The following is an 18,826-nucleotide window of genomic DNA, read 5'->3' as shown; positions in this document are numbered from 1 at the left end:
AGAAGTGAAAATTAGCAAGAGTGCAGTGTTTTTGGTTGTGAGGGCAGTTGTAAACGGCGCTCGACAGGCGTCTTGATCATAAAACATGTATGGTATGTGGTATAGCCTGGGTAACGGTTCCTAAGGGGAGCTGTAGAGGCTTTCCACAAGAGTAGAATATTTGAATAGGCTCCTAGATGCTGAAGAAGCTTGGTTTAGTGTCCTGTTGATGTTTTGGGCATCTGGGTTATCCTTTCGTCGAACCAAAGAATGGTTGCAAATTCGCAGCCATCTCTCCCGGCGGTATTAGACTGGTAGTCTCCAAACTGATGAAATGGAAGGTAAAGCCTCAAAGGCAAGTGAGTACAATCTCCACTGGTGTTATCCTGTCACTTCATTCCCTTCAGTTCTTTCTTTGCTTATTTCTTGGTCTCGGTTCTTACCTTCTCAAGTGCTTGTTCCACAAGGCGAAGCTCGTAAGCAGGACCATAGCCATGACACTTTTCACTTCCCTTTAACAACTGCATCACCTCGTACATATCCACGCCGTAGTATTCGTCTTCCTCGGCCTTGATCTGCAAGAAATCCCATACAGCACCAACTGCAAGCACCTTATGACCAGAACTCTCTGGCTGTTCGTAAACCTTGTTGATCGTGGCTGGATTCACGTTGTGCTTCGTACGATCCACCATCTGGTTAATAAACTCATCCTGTGAGCTAGGGAAAGAAAATCTTGAGTTCTCCAAATCCATAGAATTAGCAGGATCACGTAGAAGACTGTCATCAGACTTGGTCTGCTTGATATCCTGAAGAACCTGCAATAACTTCTGCCTTTCCTCTTCGCTCTGAAGCAACTTATCTTCCAAATCCTTCAACTCGGTCTTCTTCCTTTCACGGAACGCACGCTGGGCGAGTCTATTGTGAGCTTTCTTCTTGATCTTGAGTTCTTCCTCGTTAAGCTCCAGATCATCTCTATTCATTACGGCCTCCTCTCTTTCAGTCAAAATGAGAGCTCTCTGCTTCTTTCCTTTACCCTTGTCGTTTCTAAAGTCGATATCATTAGGCGAACCAGAAGGCGAGCTATCTGTCTGGTGGCCTGTAGCAGAGAGTGCATTACTGTGACCGTTCCAAGGCTGCTGAAGATTACCGTTCAGATCTCTCTCAAGCGACAACTGAGTAGAACTCACAGACTCAGCCTTAAAGAGAGAATCATCCTGTGGAACATTCGGAACGTACGCGTTCATCCCTTGAGGCACATTTCCATGGATCGGTGGCTGGAAATGCTGGTTTTGTGGAATACCATTATATTGGCCTTGCCACTGAGGCGTAGAAGTTGGGTTTTGTTCATAATAAGGACTAGGGCCCACGTGGAACACTGGAGACTCCTGGGGGTGAAACTGCTGGAACGCCTGGGGATGATGGTGCTGATGATTTTGCTGTTGTTCGAAAAGTTTGATGTTTTCCTGGTTCAAATCCAAAGGCTGGTCAATATAGTCACAAATATCATCCCTGGATCCAGATCCATTGTAGGGATGGTCGGTAACTTGGGAGTAGGACATTTCTTGGGGAATAGACATTGGTCTCGATGATGTATTAGAAGGATAGACATGTTCCAGTAGCTGGGACACCCGTACCTCCGAGAACGATTTTTGATAAGAGAATGATAAAAAAGCCGTTGGAGGGGGGTAAAAAGAGGTGATATTGCTATGGGTAGAGCGAGCTGTTCTCGTTAACCAATTATTTATCCATTATTGTGGCGATTCCACCAGGGGTTGTTTGTTTTGAGGGATCTAAGCACAAGGTGTAATAAACATGAGAACGGCTGCGAAACGCCACATATAAGAGTCCAGAGAAGTGAAAGCTGTAGGTTAGATAAGAAAAATGAATGGAGGAGGGTAGATCGTACTCTTGCAAAATGACAGATTTCTGGGGTATGTATGAGTAGGTTGAGTGGTTGAACTTCAGCCTTAATAAATATGCATCAGCTAGTGATGGTTGAATATGATGTAGATATAACGATGATGGGAATCGGCGTGTCTCGTGCTCGTTCTATTATCTGGGAGCAGCCAGGCTTCCAGAAGCACGAGTTATGGAGGGCAATTCATGATTTCGGTGATTTCCTGTGGGTATGCTTTATGGTGACTGTGTGGGGGAATTGGGCCAGTTTATGAGCTGATCGTACGACAGCGATATGGCAAGAGAGTGGTGGCACCGAAGGGAGGACAAAACGTCTCTTTTGTTCTTGACACAGGGTAAAACCAAAATAGCGTCAAATTTGAACGGTGTAATATAGCCAGGGATATGGCAGATGACGATGGGAGATGACGGACTTTGAAGCATCAAGACAGTTCTAGCAGCACAATTGGTCTGCTTCTTTCTTCCTGGAAGGCCAAAACCACTGGTCCCATCCAGAGCAGCCCATTTGCTCTGATAACTCCATAATAAACTTTAACTTTGGTCTAGGTTCCTTCACTGGCAGCCGTTCCTGGCCCAGTTCGAACCCAAAGTGTCCATCTCCTGCTAAATCCAAACAATTCATTCCTACCTGTGAACAAGGCTCACCCATTGGATCTTCTGAAGCGCCATCACCACAAGCACACATGTGAAAGCCACACCGGTAAGCACCAACACCGCCGTTCGTTGTCGCCTGCGGTCCCTTAACATATCCTTTCTTCGGCTCGAGCACTTCGCAAGCCCGTTCTTCTCGGGATCCGAGGCCACAGTAGGTTCCAGGCTCGTCTTAGCAGCCGTTTCTGCGTACCCTATAAAGTACGGCTCAAGCATTTCACGAGCCAAATCCGAATGGGCCACATCGTCAAACGCCTCTGAAGCGTCCACACCACCACAATCAAGAAGCACTTCCACGCCGCCCGGATGTTCAGGCGCAAAGTTCGTCACATCATACACTTTTCCATGGATTGTCATCCACAAGTCTTGAGGCAGCGAATGAGCCCGGATCTCCTGTGCCGAGTAAACGGCCGAACAGGACCCAGGCTTTGCCGAGGATCGTAGCTGGTCTGCTGCCATAAAGTATAAGGAGGTTGGGGAAAAAGAAAGATGACTTAAAAAGTGTTTTTGGAGGAAGAAGCAGCCAAGGTGAGTTCGTTGATGGAGTACTGTTTGTGGGTCGTGCGGTTCCCGAGATGTTATGGAAATGGAAATGGCTGCGAAAAAAAGAAGGAATTGGGCAGGCCGTTGGATGTCTAAAAAAGGCAGAAAACGGTGGATTTGGAGGGATTTGGAAGGGGATTTTTGGGAGGTTTAGGGGGGCCAGGAGGCGTCTTCGACGGTTAAATAGCATTTTTTTTTTTTGGAGAAAGTATGGAAACTTTTAAGCTTTAGGCGTCCACATGGGGGATTTCTTTTTGAGGCTTCCTCGGCCCCAGCCCTGTTGGTCCAGACAAACAGGAAGAGTCAGTCAGGGAATGCAGATTTGGTTTTTTGGACATTTAAATGCATTTATGGTGATTAGGGGGCCATTTTGAGCATTTTGGTGGTGGTTTGGTGAAATTTCACTGAATTTTGGTGCTTTTACAGTGCCCTATTTCCCTCGGCGTTTAGAAATGGTTGCAAAAGCTGGTGCCCAAAGATCTGCAAAGAAGCTAATCAGAGTTCAAACACTTCGCCTGGACCTAAAGAAGAGAAAGACATGGGAAGTGAGAGATTTGACTGGTGGACTGGGATCCAGTAAAAAAAAAAAAAAAAAAACTGGTTTGGAGTTTCTGGGGTTTCCCCTTGTATTTATACTGTTTGGATTAGTCTCACTATGTACTATGCCTACTACAAGTAGAATCAACCCCTGATCATCAGAAATCAATGTATTTGAAGTTGATTTTTTTTTTTATTTTTCAGGTATTGGGCGGGCTGGAGTGGCTTCCATTCCCTGGGGGATGTTCCACTAGCCTGGACCTTATTTTGTTGTTCTATTACTGATTCGATCTCGTGCCAAAGTCTATTTTTAAGGTTTAAGGCTTCTCTGAAAGCCAATCAAGATGGCTTTATTTGGTAGATCTTCGATCTGGCGGCGCCTTAGAGACGGGTGCTTGCTGTACGGAGATGATAGTCCGGGGAAGAGACATTCTTCGGTTCTTTTGCTCGATGCATTCCCTGGCAGAAGTCACTTTTTAAAGTTACGGTAGAAATGTGTCTACGTTTTGGAAGGGTCGCCAATGGAGGCTCAGCCAAGGGCAGTTTAAGGACTGTAGCGATGCTTCACCAGTTCGTAAGCGCCCAGGGAAAGGGGCATCAAAAAGTGACGTCTCGATTCTCTGGAAGTCTTCCTTTGGGCTCGGATCGTTCTCTACATCTGTACTATGTCATACGTACAGATCGTACAACGTATGATCAGACCAGTATCTTCTTCTGGAAACCTATCCGAGGGAATATGTTCTGAATTAGGCACTGAAATTGAAAGCCTCAGGCGTTCAGTTGATGAATATCAGTCGATTATATCTATACTAGGTTGACCTGGTGTGGATTAGTATGGAATGTGATACGATGTGGGAACAAATCGTCTCCGCTATAGGCAACATATCAAGCGTCGTTTTCGTTTGACAGAACCTGTCAGAGTCAATAAATTCAGTTATACCTAAATTCTTTGTTTCATTTATCTGTTCAATAAATAACCACCACTTACCAGCCCTCCACCCTCCACCGTCTCAACTCCCCTCCTGCTTTCTTTACCAACCATATACTTTTTCCATGGTTTTTCTACACTTCCTCTTCTCCAGCCTTCTCTCCATGCTACCAACTCTCCCCCAACCTCCCACGCCCTGACGATCTATCTCCCATTTCAGCACAATCTGACGCCATATCACGCCCAATCACCTGTAACTATCCTTCCAACATGATCTACACACATTTCCAGCCCCCAAACCCTAAACAACTCAAAACCAACCAAATCAATAAACCTCCATTTCATCACCCCAAAATGCCCCAACCTACCTTCTGCTCATCCCCATACTTGCTCCTACTGGCCATTTCGCAGCCATTCTTTAACTGACAATACCACCATAAACGCACGCCAAATGACTATTTCGAGCAATAAATGCATCATCGAACAAACCCTTCACCCTCCTTGACCTCCCTAAACCCTTCTATCCTCTTTTTGCCGACTTTGTTGTCTCTTGTGACTCGATCCCATCACCTACACCCGTGCACCAGCAGCCAAATCACTATCTCGAAATCGACAGCTTCCACATTCTCCAACCCTCCATCATGTCCCTTCCTTCGTCCAAGAAAACACACAGCGAAAGGCACAAGCAGATCCTAAAACTGCTTCTTCGTGAACCTGCCAATAAGACATGCGCTGACTGCAAAGTAGCCACCCATCCTCGCTGGGCATCCTGGAACCTAGGCTGTTTTGTGTGTATTCGGTGTTCAGGAATCCATAGATCCATGGGTACGCATATTCTGAGAGTGAAATCGGTTGATTTGGATGCGTGGACGGATGAACAGGTGGAGCTGATGTTGAAGTGGGGCAATAGCAAGTGTAACGCTTACTGGGAACTGAAGCTTCCTGAGGGGTACATTCCAGATGGGTCTAAGATTGAAAATTTCATTAGGACAAAGTACGATATGAAGAAATGGGCTGCTCTGCTGAAACCTGATCCGCTGGCGGTGCTGGTGCTGGCTCTGGCTCTGGCTCTGGCTCTGTCGCCTGCCCCGGTGCCTGTGCAAATGCAGAAACTGGCTCCTGCTGTTGTATCGAAACAGGCACTGAGACCGGTCAAGCCACAGCCACAGCTTGCTTCTGAGCTGCTTCTAGACGACGATTTCGGTACGTTTTCACTGGCTCTGCCTTCTCCAGCGCCTAAACCACAACTTCCAACTAAGGCTGCTTCATCTCAGCTGCTTCCAAGATCGCAGCCTCCAGCCGTGCCTCAGAAATCTGCCCCTGCTCCAGCCCCAGCTGCCCAAGCCCCACCTTCTAATGGCCGTACAGACTTGAAAAAGTCTATCTTGTCACTTTACTCGCTGCCTTCGTCGTCAAACTCCAACGTCTCTTCGTTTTCTAATTCTCGTGGCGCCTCTCAGCAGAACTTGAACCTGGGCTTCAATCAACAGGTGCCTCAACAAAACACACAGCCGCTCAGCGCAGGTCTAGCTGGCTTATACGCATCCAGAACGCCAGCATCTCCACCACCAAGTCGTGAACCTGTTGGCCAGCTCTCAGACTCCTTGCAAGGTTTGAATTTTGCACCTTCCACACTGAGCTTGCCTCAATCAAAGCCTTCATCGCAGCCTGCTCAACAATCTGCTTGGGAAAACAAGTGGAATGACTCGTCCTCTTCAGTGAACCAATGGGCTTCCGATACTGTTCTTCCTAAAACGTCTGTGGGTGCTACACCAGGCCAGTTCAGCCTGACCCTCGACGATGATTTATTCAAAAACGTGTGGAGCTAATCAAGCTCAAGAGCTGAGTGCAACTACAATGCTGTCAATGAAAGATTAATGATAATAACATCTGTTTAGTTGACCGCTGGTCTTAATCATCATGCATACTTAGTGCTCTAATGCCGCTATAAGAATTAGGACTTCTAGTGGCCGCCTGTAGTTGGCAAGCCGACGTAGACCTTGAAGGAGTCGTAGATCAACCATTGGAAACCAGTCAATGTACCGACCATGACAATACGAACAGGCAATCCGTTCCACACGCCACGGAATCCAATTTCACCATAAATTCTCTTCAATGCCAGGCCCAAGCTCTCTGAAGCTTCCTTATTAGTACTGATCTTGGAAACCATCACATCAGCAGGATGGGAAACCACAGCACAAGCAATACCGGCAATGTAACCACCAACAAAAGACACACCCGTCTGTTGGACTGGAGTGTAAGCAGAAGCAGGCTTTCCGAGGTACTGGTAGATCAATTCCACACACTTTTCAAAAGAACTAAACTTCACCATAGTGTAAGGGATCTGTCTAGCCCACAATGGGCCAATACCCTTGTACAAACCGTTGAAGCCTTCAGCCTTAAAGATCTTAGAGAAACCTTCACCGACGTTCTTAGCATAAGGAGGAATAGTCGTTTGGGTCTTCACCTTGATGGTTTCAAATGGACACAACATGATATCAGCAAGGAACTCAGCAGAAGCAGAGGCAGCAAGGAACACAGGTGTCTTATATTTAGCAAAGTTCTCTGGCCCCACAGCGTCACTATACGACTTCTTAAAGTACTCGTAGAAACCGTACTTACCGGCACCTTGCAAAGCGTAACCGATGAAAGTGGCTCCCACACCAGTAAAGATAGAATCACCCTTGGTCTTAAGAATCTTCTTCCACCCGTCAATGTTCGACTTGTAAAGCGCCAGGTCCACCTGACGACGACACTTGACCACATCAAGAGGCGTCACAGCCGAATGGGTAGGGCCACAGGCGACAATGCCTCCCAAAGTACAAGCAGCATAGTACTCCTTGGAGTAAAGCTGGATACCCTTCTTGACAGGTTCAGGAGGAGGAGGCGTAGAGCCGGTCAATTTGTTAAGCTGGTCAGCCACAGGCTGCACTATAGCGTCAGAGATGGAATCTTTACCCATTGAGCGAAAGAGAAGTTGTTGGTGGAAAATGACATGTAGATTGCTACCGGGAAGTACGGATAAATAGGGTGAAGTTTCTGGCTGCAGGTGCGTCCCATCGAAGATGAATAGAGTTTGCCCTGGCAGGATATAGTCAATTGAGGGAAGAGAGATCTTTAGGAAAAATACACTTTTCTATTTTCTCTCTTTTGTCACCAACCACGTTTCTTGTTCATGGCTCAGGTTCTTCCGTGCTCGGCTGCACTGACTTTGACGTGCCGGTGCGGCGGTTGCGATTGTTCCACTTGCAGCCGACCGATAAGAACCAGACATGGAGGTTTAGAAAAGGGGAAGGTGAATGGTTAGTGGTTGGGAAGCCCTGGAGGAATGGAAGGAAGGAAGATTTGGTTTAGGCTTTTGGGTTTTGGCGTGGATTGGATTGGTGGGTGGTTTGGTGGAAAACGCACGTCGCTTCGGACTTCTGGTGCTGCTTGGCGCCTACCGAGATGGAGGAGTTGGTGAGGAGGTGAAAAGGAGGAAGAAGGAAGAAGGTGGAGGTTGCTGGTGAAGGGTGAATTGGGGCTGGAAGGGATTTTTGGATTTGGTTGGAAAATAGGCTAAACGAAGGCTTTTTAGGGAAATGGTGATGCTGGCTTGTGGTTGATTGGTATTGCTGTGCTTAGAGGTTGAGGCTCTTTTGGTTGATCCACCTGAAAAATTGTCAATACATTTATTTCCAAAACAAAAAAGAACATACACATTAGAAGAGTCAAGGCAATTAGAAAATGAATTAACGTTATCTTTTCTACTTTAAAGGGTACTTTGGTGGCTTGGGTGATGCACTTATTCAGTGTTGATATAGTCAAACAGGACAGTCCAGTAGTCGGATCCAACTCGCCTTTGTTCTTGAAAATTCGCCTATCATTTTTCCTAAAGCATTCCTATGGTCTTCAATATTGACATCAGATCTCACATTCGTTCTCTCTCAGTGAAATAACTCGAATGGTATGGTCCTTCTACCATTAGTCCATTCAATTGAACAATCACTCATATCCACCTGTCCCAGGGCACTCTTCATCTGCCACGAAAATCCATGAAAATCATTCTTTTTACCCCTTAAAATTTTGATTTTTTATATTCTTCCTTCAATCCCAGTATTTTCCATGTTTCCATGTTTCCAGCTTTCGACTACTTCTCTCCCACTTATGTCAATGGCTGCGAAAAACGTCACTCTACTGGAAACCAGACACTTTGAACAAACACAAAATGGCAAATACAACAAAATAAAAGAAGCTATCCAACCTAACTTCTAACGCCAGTATCACTACATTCCACCAACAGACTAATCACTTCTTTCTATTGTTCATCGGCTCCGGTTGTGCCGAGCTCTATTTCAGTCACACTTGGCTGAACTACACATGTCCAGAAAACCACCACCAAATTCCAACCACCACAAATTGATACTCGGTTAAACAAACTGACATCCTTAAATTTACCCTCCACTTTGTTCCACCTTTCTACCTGCTCTGTTCACATTTCCTGGTGCTACCCTAGGGTCTCGCAGAAACCTTCCGTTTCGGGCCACACATCATCCAGCAAGCCAAACCAATAGCAGGCCAGCCAATGGGAATGGACGAGGAAGGGAAACCTAAACTTCAGAAATAACCAAATTGACTCTCTTCCACCTCTCACTGCCCTCTCTAGCCTTCACTACTTCAAACAATGGACTGATAAGTGGTAGTACTGAACATTGTAGGAACATCAACAGCCAGTGCCAAACGCCGACTACTGGGAACCACAAACACGAAAAACCTATAAACCAGCCCCCTTAACGCCGAAACCTTAACCAAAATAACCTACTTACCCTATTATCCCCCTCCCCTGATCCATTTTCCCGTCCAGCCCACTGAACCTTCTTCCTTCGCACCCGTGCACCCATCTACTCACAATACCACTATCAACTTTTTCGCTACCACCGGCTCTTGTTTTGACAGTACATGAGGGAGCCCGATAACGACTTTTCAGACGTCGTGCAGGGCATGGACCTAGAGCTTCGGCACCCTGACCGGAACATGTTTCCTGTGGCCAATCAGATCGACGCTCTGGGAACAGAAGCTCCTCATACTCCAATTATCAAGCGAATGTCCGAGTACCAGCTTGTTACTTTGGCAGGAGCGGCTTCCGGGTTCTTGGCCGGGGTTGTGGTTTGTCCTTTGGACGTGGTGAAAACAAGAATTCAGGCTCAGGGCGTGCTGAACCGATATGGTCTGTTCATACTGGCGTTCAAGACTATTTCTAGAGAAGAGGGCGTTAGAGGGTTATATCGTGGTGTGGTGCCTGTCACTATAGGGTACTTACCGACGTGGACTATTTATTTTACTGTTTATGAACGGGCCAAGAAGTTTTATCCTCGGTTTTTTTCTGAATCACTCGGTATACAAATAGACTGGCTCAACCACTTTGCAGCCTCTTTGACGGCTGGCTCCACGTCTTCCATTGCTGTCAACCCGATCTGGGTTGTGAAAACAAGACTTATGCTCCAGACGGGCTCGGAAAAAGTATACTATAAAAGCACCCTAGACGCTTTCCGTACCATGTACCGAAACGAAGGCCTTCGTGTGTTCTACAGCGGTCTTTTGCCCTCATTGTTTGGGCTTATACACGTGGGAATCCATTTCCCTGTTTACGAAGCGCTCAAGCGTACTCTTCATGTTAGCGACTCAAGCCAGATGTCTCACGGTAGCTACCATAAGCTCTGGAGACTAATAGCGGCCTCCACCGTATCCAAGGCCATTGCGTCTACTGTCACTTACCCACACGAGATTCTACGAACCAAAATGCAGATGCAAAAGAAATCCACGGATCGGTTTTCCTTGCGTAACTGGATACGAACTATTTACAGTAAAGAAGGCGTCCGAGGGTTCTACGCCGGCTATTTGACAAACTTGGCGAGAACCTTGCCGGCATCGGCAGTAACGCTTGTTAGTTTTGAGTACTTCAAAACGTACTTGTTAGAGATCAGCGGAAAGGTCTGATCCAATACCTATTCATTGCATGGCTTCGGCATTAGTATGAGTACCGGAAGTGGATGTTCTTCATATCGGTCAAGTCCAAGAACTGGTAATGAGCGCCCTTCTCGGAGACCCATTCGTCCTCCTCTTCTTTGGTGATTTTCTCCTTTTTCTTGTTCTCGTGTCTCGAGATGTAACTCACAAAAAGGACGATTGGGATACAAACACTTTCAATCACCAAAAGCGTCACCTTGGCAGGAATGTACCGTGGAGCATCACTTTCACGGAAAAGCTGTGGACCAATCAAACATCCCACGGCGTAAAACACCATAGTGATACAGTTACGCACAACTCGCTTAGTATAACCAGCGGTATTGGCCGAGTTCCACGAGTATATCATGGTGATGACGCAAGTTCCGACGTTAATAAGATACACAGCAAGAAGCTGTCCGATTTTATCGTGGCTGGCGACAAGCACGATATAGCCAATGATGGCAGGCACGAGCATAGAAATAAAGATCAAGTTACGATACTTGCCCTTAAAGTAGGCACACAAGTAGGTGCCGATCACGATTGCCAAGATGGTGGACACTCCCAAGGGCATCTGCATCAAGGCAGCCTCCTTATTGGTGAAACCAATGTTGGCAATGATTTGCACGGAAAACGTCAACACAGCTCCCGTAGGGATCATGGAAAGCAACGTCAAGGCAAGAAACACATATGTGTGTTTGTCATAGAGGAAAAGCTCCTTGACCTGTTCCCATTTGAAGGTATATGTTTCAGTTCCGGTATTATTGGCCTTGATATTCTCCAACACTGCTATCTTCTCTGGCTGGGTAAGAAACTTACACTTGACTGGCGAATCAGGAACGAAGATAGCCACCAAGATGCCAAACCCCAGTGTAATCACGCCCATCACCAAGTAGAAGATCTGCCAGCCCTGGAAATCTTCCAGCTTGACATGCTGGAACGCAAAACTCAAAAGACCACCAATAATCGTGGAGAACCCAGCCTGGCACGTCCACCAACACAACCTTCGAAGCTGCTGGGTCTGGTTATACCACATTCCAGTCACCAAAACACATCCTGGAGCCACACAAGCTTCAAAAAGCCCCAAAAGCGTCCTGACCACCATCAACGACGCATAACTCTTCAGGAACGCATGCCCAATAATCACAATGCCCCAGCAAAAGATATTAAAGCTCAAGAGTTTGGCAGCTGGAAGTTTCTGAAAAAGGTATGCGCTTATAGGCTCTCCAACGATGAAGCCCACGAAGAACATCGTTCCCAAGTTGGAAAACTGGTCCAGCCCTTCGTCCAAGTAGTCCTTGATGCCCATAACGCCCGCATAGTTAAGCAAGGACTTGTCGATGAACTGGAGAAAGTAGATGCCACAGAGAAACCAGGAAACTCTGGGGTCGACTTTGCGGTATACTTTGCGAAGGTCGGGTTTTTCCGATTCCTCACTATCAACGGTCTTCTGTACGTTTGCGAGATCGTATGCAGCGTCAGCCATAGTGGACGATAGTAAGGGGGAGATGGCAAGGCTGAAACGAGCGGAAAAACGTCGTTATTTATTCGTTTTTGTGGTGTGGTTGATATTGCCTCAGGGCTGGGCCGCGTAAGCGCATATGCGAGATCTATAGCCTTACAGGGACTGAGGTGGACATCCGTACACCAGCTATATTCAACCCTTCAAGACCTCCACCAAAAGCGGCAGTCATGGAGATTTGGGAAGATATAAGGTTTCCAGGGGGTGGCGAAGAAGCCAAGGAAGGGAGGGATGTAAAAAAAGCTGCAAAAAAGGGGGATTTTTGGTGGATCTGGCCGCCCAGATGACTCTGTTGACTCGTTTTGCAGCCATTGGTAAGACCGAGTCGGCACGCCCAACGAAGGCTTTTCTTAGACATTCTGATCACAATCGGGCGAGGGAAGAGAATGTTAGATAAGCTTAAAGTTTAAATTCAGATGTCGCTTTTGTTTGGTGGATACTAGGCATTCTTGGTGAGGTGCGGCTGTAGCTCACAGTGGAAGAATATTTTTTGGGCATGGCGGCATCACCACTATTTTTTAGATAATGTGTCAAGGGAAGACTATTTTTTAGATAAGGTAATTTTCACAAGATGGGATAGATAAGGAGGTGGTTTGAGGTTTGGTTTTTTTGTAGGTCAGATTCCCAGAAGCGTCTGTTTTGGGAGAGCTCCTCGTGCTTTGCTGGAACGGTCTTCCCATTAGGCAAGGTAATGTAATGAATAGGTTGTATCCAATTTTCGTATAAAAAACAACGACTTTTGAAGCTTTCGGCATTTGAAAAGTTAAATGAACAATGGGGGAATCGTTTGTCGAAGGATATCTTGCATGGAAGAAAGGGTCTTCATGTACTATTGTTTCTCTGGAACACGTTTGAAATCAATTATGGTATAATGGCAAATCAAGCAAAACATAACCACTCCTTTATGTATAAGACCAGAGCTACTAGTACAAATGGTACTCTTAAGGCTCAGAAGACGCATAGATCTCGCTTAGCACTAAGTGACCAGGGCTCATCATCTGGGTTGGTGCATTTGCCATTGTGAGATGGAAGACAAAGTGAGTTTAACCGGTGGAACTAGAATATATGGAAAATAAGCTGGGTAAGTAGATGAAAATGGAAGCAAAGGCATACTTCTAGATTATGAGTTACGAAAGCACCGACTCCATTTCTCTAACTGGTTTGCAGCCAGAGATATTGTACTATGACGCAGTGAAGTCAACAGTAAACTGAACCAGGTCGTTAGACGAAAGAGAAGTTGATTAGCAATTCAGAAATAAAGGCAAGAAAACAGCGTGCCCAGTTGGCCAGCCCGGTATCAGTAAAACAACTATTTCAGTATATGAAGCAGTTGTCTATATCCACTGAAGAAGGTGTAACATTCCATTGACGAAGTCAGCAAACAGCAGTCACACAATCAACATGAAACTGCCACAAGCATCACAAAACAGCAAGGTACCCACAACCCAAAGTCTCCATTAACAAAACATCTACGTCTCTACTTATCCACCCAACCCAGGCCATTTCCTACCATCACTTTCCACCCCACCTCCAGCAACCTCAAACAAACTCCACCCTCCACCAGTCACAGACTCCACTTCTCTTCTTTGACTTCCCCTTCTACTTCCACTTCCACTTCCCTTTCCGCATTTGACCCCAAACATTCCCTTTTCTGGAAACCCAGCCTCCAGCCTCCACCCACCAACTACCAACCACTTCCTTCCACTCCTACAGTTACGGGCGTCTTTCCATGCATGGGAGTATCACGAACTAAAACCCATCTACGAATCCACACGGAAAGATCGGCCCCCTCAACCTTCAAGGTGGGAATTCCACAACTGACCAAGCCCCTCGGCGATTAGCCCAAGGTGAAACACCAACGAAACAGAAGAAACAAGGAAGGAAGAGTGTGAAAAAATTATATCGATCAGGGGAAGCAGGAAATGGAACCTTACATAATAGAACCAGTGTTTGTATGCCACCGAAGAAAAAAAGCCTTTTTAGCCAAGAACCTCGCCGCCAGATAGATCAGCTCGTTCCATACAAGTGCCGCTTTACGAGCCCGCCTGGGCCCTGCCTATCGTAATGCCATACATAAACGTACATACTGGCGGAGTGATGAGGAAGAGGGAAGCTGGGGAGTATGGAGTAGGGAGTAGAACGCACAGTCTGGCCAGGCCAGACTGGAAGTGGACTGGAATAGAGTGGAATAATCGTTGTTGGTGACTCCTTTGATGAAAGGTGTGGTTATATGGTGCAGGTAGACAGGGGTTTCTGGCACCAGCCACAGGGCCAGGGAAGGCCAGGGAAGGCGAGCCGGGGACGCACGGGGCATTTTCCGAGGGTGTTCATGGGGGAACACGAAGGGCGGTGGTGCGGGATGGAGGTGCCAAACGCCGAGGCAGACAAAAGAGAAGGAGGGAAGGAAAAGGAAAGTGGTGACAGGTGGGGAGAAGCTTCTTAACGCCGAACGTAAATGTTCATTTGCTTCGTGCTATGGCTAGTAGTCCCCTCCTTGTATCTATTGCCAACGATCTCATTGTAATGCTCATACTAAACTGGCTTAGGGCTCGGTGGAGCGGACTGCGTAGGTGTGTGAGCGTGTAGGCCAGGGCGAGATTGTGTACGTGCAGCATGCATGGGATGTGCGTTCTAATTAATTTTTTTTCTCTTCTTTTTACTTTTGGTTACCTTTTTGCTAATAATATTCTGGAGATGGTGGGTCGCCTGTGCGTGGCCATGCATGAAAACCTTGCATGATGCGTCACGGGCCATCTGCGTTGCACCAAACAACCCTACAACGTGACGCACATCACCGTTCCACCATCCCAGAGAGCTCTACCTAGTACCTAGAAAGGGGACAGAAAGAAGGTAACTTTTGGGTGCCAGGGGAACACCCTCATGCACGTTCACGCCCTCATACCATTTGGTGAAAGTTTAAAAAAAAAGGGACTGGGTATCCTCACCACGTGACGCATGTACTGCACACATGCCACACAGCTGCTTATGTCGAGACCACCGCATCGGCACCTTTTCCCATGTCGCAGCAGCAGCAGCACTCCACTTGCCTCGAAATTCAATCACCTCTTCCATATATATCCCCCACCACCTATTACACTTACATGTACAACCAACAGCACTCATCCAACCTTTCCTCACCTTATTTATAAGCTTTTATTTTTCCCCAACCCCTCGAATTATTTCAAGTATTTCTTCGCTTACATTTTTCCCACATTATTATACCCCTTACACTTTCCGCCTTTCTGGCCCTTATACACGTCAAGCTTCGTCCTTCCCATCGTTCAACCTGTGTGTGGAACCAGTGGACCATAATAAAAAAGCACAAGCTCCTAAGTGTGTGATAAGCAGCGAAGAGGAGTTATACCCAATACGTTTTGTGCTTTGGCAATTGACATTGGCCAAGGTATTTAAAACAAAGTATCAGGAATTAAAACTTCTTTGGAAAGTTTCACAATTGGTAACTCCAGTGGCTTGAAAAGGCGTCATTTACGGTGCTTGGGGTTTCCATATTCTTCCACTTGACTTTTACACGGTTTTCGTTCTTCCGTGGGCTTATTTATACCCCAGATAATTATCACCATTTGGCTTACTCAAGCTGAAATATCGTATTTCACAATTCCATCCGGATCCCGTTCACTTTTAGCGTCGCCAGTCCTTTACCTTTCTTTGAAAGATACAAACAGCATATCCCATCGATTTACATCATTTCTTCCCATAATATCCTCATATTATTGCTCCAATGTTTACAGAAGATTGGCTCCCGCCAGATAACAGAAGAGGTACTCCTCAGTACGCCTACCCTGACCACAGAAGCCAGCTACATCCAGGCTACCTGGCGCCATTGCATCATCCCCAGTCAGCTCCACTGGGCTACTTCCAGTACCAGCATCTGTTTGCGTACCAGCCATACCTGAATTACCCAGAAACTTCATATGACCAGACGTCTCAGTATACGTATCCAATGCAAGTGCCAGCGTTCTGGCAGAAACAGGCGCCGGAGCCGTATGACGACACTACGTTGAAACCGTCCATGAAGGGCGATTCGACGGTGATTGAACGGCTCCAGCTCCTTCTTCCAGCGCCGCCATTGGCCAAGGCACCGCTTCGACCTGAACCACTTACAACCATGTCGCCTCGCCGAACCAAACGGAAACTGAAATTCACCAGAGAGCAGGACCAGCTCATCCTATCGCTCAAGCGGCAGGGCCGCCTGTGGGTGGAAATTGCCGATATCACTAATGTTGGCTCCTACTTGGCGGCTAGAAACAGGTACCAAGTCATTGTGGGACAGCAGGGCTCTACCAACTTGCTGTTTTCTCCAGAGAGTAAACAATACTTGCAAAAACTTCTTGACGCTGGCGAGCTCTGCAAATGGGACTACATTGCACAAAGGCTTTCGAGGTCTACAGGGAAACACTTTACGTCGAAAGCATGTCGGGAATACGCTAGGTTTCTTTTATTCAGCGACCCGGAGTCGTTGGGCGTGAACCAGCGGACGGTCCAAGAGCTTGAAAAGGAACATGAAGCCACAGATAAGTTGCTCAAGCAAGCCGTTCTCTCGTCGCCACAATAACTACAATAATCTCATGGATGGAAGCCCAAAAGTCAAAGTTTTCATATCGCTGCATTCCGAAGCGCCTCTAATTCTACAATCTTCTCCTGGCTCATGTGCTTCATATTCACGCTGTTCTATTTAATTTCAAAATGTACGATAGTATTGTTGTCTCCGGGCTCAATACAAGATGGATAAATCAACCAAGTGTAGACTGTCTCGTAGATAGATGGCGTTAAGGTACTAAGAATCTGGTCATTCGATGTCTTATAACGCCGAAATTCGTGATCAAGCGAATGACGATATATAGATCACAGCTACTTCTTAGCAGGCCATTCACGTATGAGGCCATTCCAAAGATGCGCCACATGCCACGCCCTTTGACCCTTTCAATCAATTGACACCAAAAGCCATTCCGTACCACGCCATAGAGCAAAGATATCAGAGCATATACTTCCAAATAAACTTAGATATCCTATTATTCGTACTCAATGAAAACAAACACCTCACTAAGCATCAATTGACAACATTCCACCCAATTCAGGCCTCCCGAAGCTTCTTCTCCACAATATCAATCTTATCCTGAGGCTGCTGTGCCTTATCAGTTCTCGTGCCCACTCTGATATCCAGCTGAATTCTCACCACACCCTTAGCATGCAACGCCTCGTGGAACCTTCCAATAAGATCCATCACGTCAATCCAAGGCCCAGCAATGGTTGTACCAGCTGAATGGAGAGTGGTATCAAGGTTCAGTTCACGTGCCATTTTGGTAATGATGGCAACTTCGTCCAGGACAGAAGCAGTTCCTGTACCAATTGGGATGAGACAGACGTCAGCAAGACAATGAATTGAAACAGCCATAGTGAAAGAAGGAAGGTAGTTGTAGATTAGGAGAAGATGGAGATTTGGAAATGGTGGAATAATGGGGGAGGATAGAGTGTGTGCAGGAAAGTTGGTTTTATTCGGACGATTCCGAGTACGAGGTATACAGGAATGGTTGCAAAAGTGGTCCAAGAGGGATAAGCTTTGGGTTTTACCAGGGACTTGGGTGGTCCGATGGAGGGTTTATTGAGAGGGTAGAGAGAGGATTTGAGGTTTGGATTGGTTGGTTGGTGGCTCGGTGTTGGGTTTAGGGGTGAGGGTAGGTTGAAGTCGGTGGAGGAGTGTAGATGGTCTGGAAGAAACACTTCTTGAAATGATGGTTTAATGGGTGGTATGTCGTTCCGTTACGTTTAGGCTTTTGGAGGCGAGGTAGGATGTGGTTCAGGCAAATACAGGTCTTGTTGGATGACTCGGTAACCAGGTCATGAGGAAGGAAGAGGTGACTATAGCTAGTTCAGTGACTATGGCTAGTTCAGTGACCATGGAAGATTGCAGCTTTTAATCGGATGTTTGGGACATTGGCAGGCTGCTTAAAGAGACAATGACATGTTATTGGCTTGACTGTCTTTTATGTGGTACGTTTAGCACAAGTACACCTTCATGTTGGACTTGAAACGCCCATTGAACAGTACCAACTCAAACTTCAAACCTGCTTCTTCTCGCCAACCCAGTAGCCAGTATATCACTTTCCATAACCCAACGACCTCCCTCTTTTCTTTTAAGGTTACTTCTCCCACTGCGGCTCTTCTAATTGGTACCCATAAATAACTCGTATACGTTCACCAAGACCCTCCAATGCAAGGCTCACCTGAAACGGACATTCATATCCGGTGTTCTTTTCCAACCTCGTATATCAGTTAATGCCCTGATTTCAATTGATACCGTAAGACCTCCCTACCCAACTTCATAGCTCTAGGCATACTTCTACCCATACTAGCCCACGTACTTCTCTCAATATATACCTCCTGGACGTTCCCCACCTTGTCGATGAATCAGATAACAGAGCCCCATTGAGGTACATGAACAGTATAATACTTTAAAAATATACCTAACAAATACGTCTACGAGGATCTCCCTTATACGGTAGTAGGAAGACGTCAAGAAACTATCCACCCTTCAGCTTCCTCCCAATTTCCAAGATCTACACGAAACCAAAATGGAACGACAAAAAGTGTACAGAAAAAGGAAAATGAAAAATAGACGAACCAAGCCAAAATAATATCCCCAGCCAATCAACGAAAAATGGCCTCCTGTTGATCCTAAAAAGTGGCCTCCTGTTGATCCAAACACTTGGCCATCACATCATATTTTTTTGTTTTTCTTCTCCTTTTTT

General features: G+C 46.4%; 8 protein-coding genes across 8 annotated transcripts; 3 read left to right on the top strand and 5 right to left on the bottom strand. All coding sequences in view use genetic code 12, as the record gives it.

Annotated features, from left to right (window-relative positions):
* Positions 1-398: 398 nt before the first annotated feature.
* On the bottom strand, positions 399-1,538 carry FCR3 (Fcr3p; the record flags this gene model as incomplete). Its single annotated transcript, XM_025487477.1, has 1 exon — positions 399-1,538. The coding sequence occupies one exon, from the start codon at positions 1,536-1,538 to the stop codon at positions 399-401; it is 1,140 nt and encodes a 379-aa protein (XP_025344493.1).
* A 982-nt stretch (positions 1,539-2,520) lies between these two features.
* CXQ85_003842 (uncharacterized protein) lies at positions 2,521-3,006 on the bottom strand (the record flags this gene model as incomplete). Its single annotated transcript, XM_025487476.1, has 1 exon — positions 2,521-3,006. One exon carries the CDS (start codon positions 3,004-3,006, stop codon positions 2,521-2,523), a length of 486 nt encoding a protein of 161 aa, XP_025344492.1.
* Positions 3,007-5,196: 2,190 nt separating this feature from the next.
* On the top strand, positions 5,197-6,384 carry AGE2 (Age2p; the record flags this gene model as incomplete). Its single annotated transcript, XM_025487475.1, has 1 exon — positions 5,197-6,384. The coding sequence occupies one exon, from the start codon at positions 5,197-5,199 to the stop codon at positions 6,382-6,384; it is 1,188 nt and encodes a 395-aa protein (XP_025344491.1).
* Positions 6,385-6,518: 134 nt separating this feature from the next.
* On the bottom strand, positions 6,519-7,517 carry CXQ85_003840 (Cu/Pi carrier; the record flags this gene model as incomplete). The annotated part of the gene is made up of 1 exon (XM_025487474.1): positions 6,519-7,517. One exon carries the CDS (start codon positions 7,515-7,517, stop codon positions 6,519-6,521), a length of 999 nt encoding a protein of 332 aa, XP_025344490.1.
* A 1,976-nt stretch (positions 7,518-9,493) lies between these two features.
* CXQ85_003839 (NAD+ transporter) lies at positions 9,494-10,531 on the top strand (the record flags this gene model as incomplete). Its single annotated transcript, XM_025487473.1, has 1 exon — positions 9,494-10,531. One exon carries the CDS (start codon positions 9,494-9,496, stop codon positions 10,529-10,531), a length of 1,038 nt encoding a protein of 345 aa, XP_025344489.1.
* A 31-nt stretch (positions 10,532-10,562) lies between these two features.
* On the bottom strand, positions 10,563-12,023 carry CXQ85_003838 (uncharacterized protein; the record flags this gene model as incomplete). Its single annotated transcript, XM_025487472.1, has 1 exon — positions 10,563-12,023. One exon carries the CDS (start codon positions 12,021-12,023, stop codon positions 10,563-10,565), a length of 1,461 nt encoding a protein of 486 aa, XP_025344488.1.
* A 3,775-nt stretch (positions 12,024-15,798) lies between these two features.
* AAF1 (C2H2-type transcription factor AAF1) lies at positions 15,799-16,632 on the top strand (the record flags this gene model as incomplete). The annotated part of the gene is made up of 1 exon (XM_025487471.1): positions 15,799-16,632. One exon carries the CDS (start codon positions 15,799-15,801, stop codon positions 16,630-16,632), a length of 834 nt encoding a protein of 277 aa, XP_025344487.1.
* Positions 16,633-17,151: 519 nt separating this feature from the next.
* On the bottom strand, positions 17,152-17,472 carry ECM15 (Ecm15p; the record flags this gene model as incomplete). The annotated part of the gene is made up of 1 exon (XM_025487470.1): positions 17,152-17,472. The coding sequence occupies one exon, from the start codon at positions 17,470-17,472 to the stop codon at positions 17,152-17,154; it is 321 nt and encodes a 106-aa protein (XP_025344486.1).
* Positions 17,473-18,826: the final 1,354 nt, after the last annotated feature.

Source organism: Candidozyma haemuli, assembly GCF_002926055.2.
Source record: "Candidozyma haemuli strain B11899 chromosome Unknown F_2014730914, whole genome shotgun sequence".
Lineage (NCBI taxonomy): Eukaryota > Fungi > Ascomycota > Pichiomycetes > Serinales > Metschnikowiaceae > Candidozyma > Candidozyma haemuli.
Note: the sequence above shows the minus strand (reverse complement) of the source record. Positions and strands in the feature narration are given on the sequence as shown.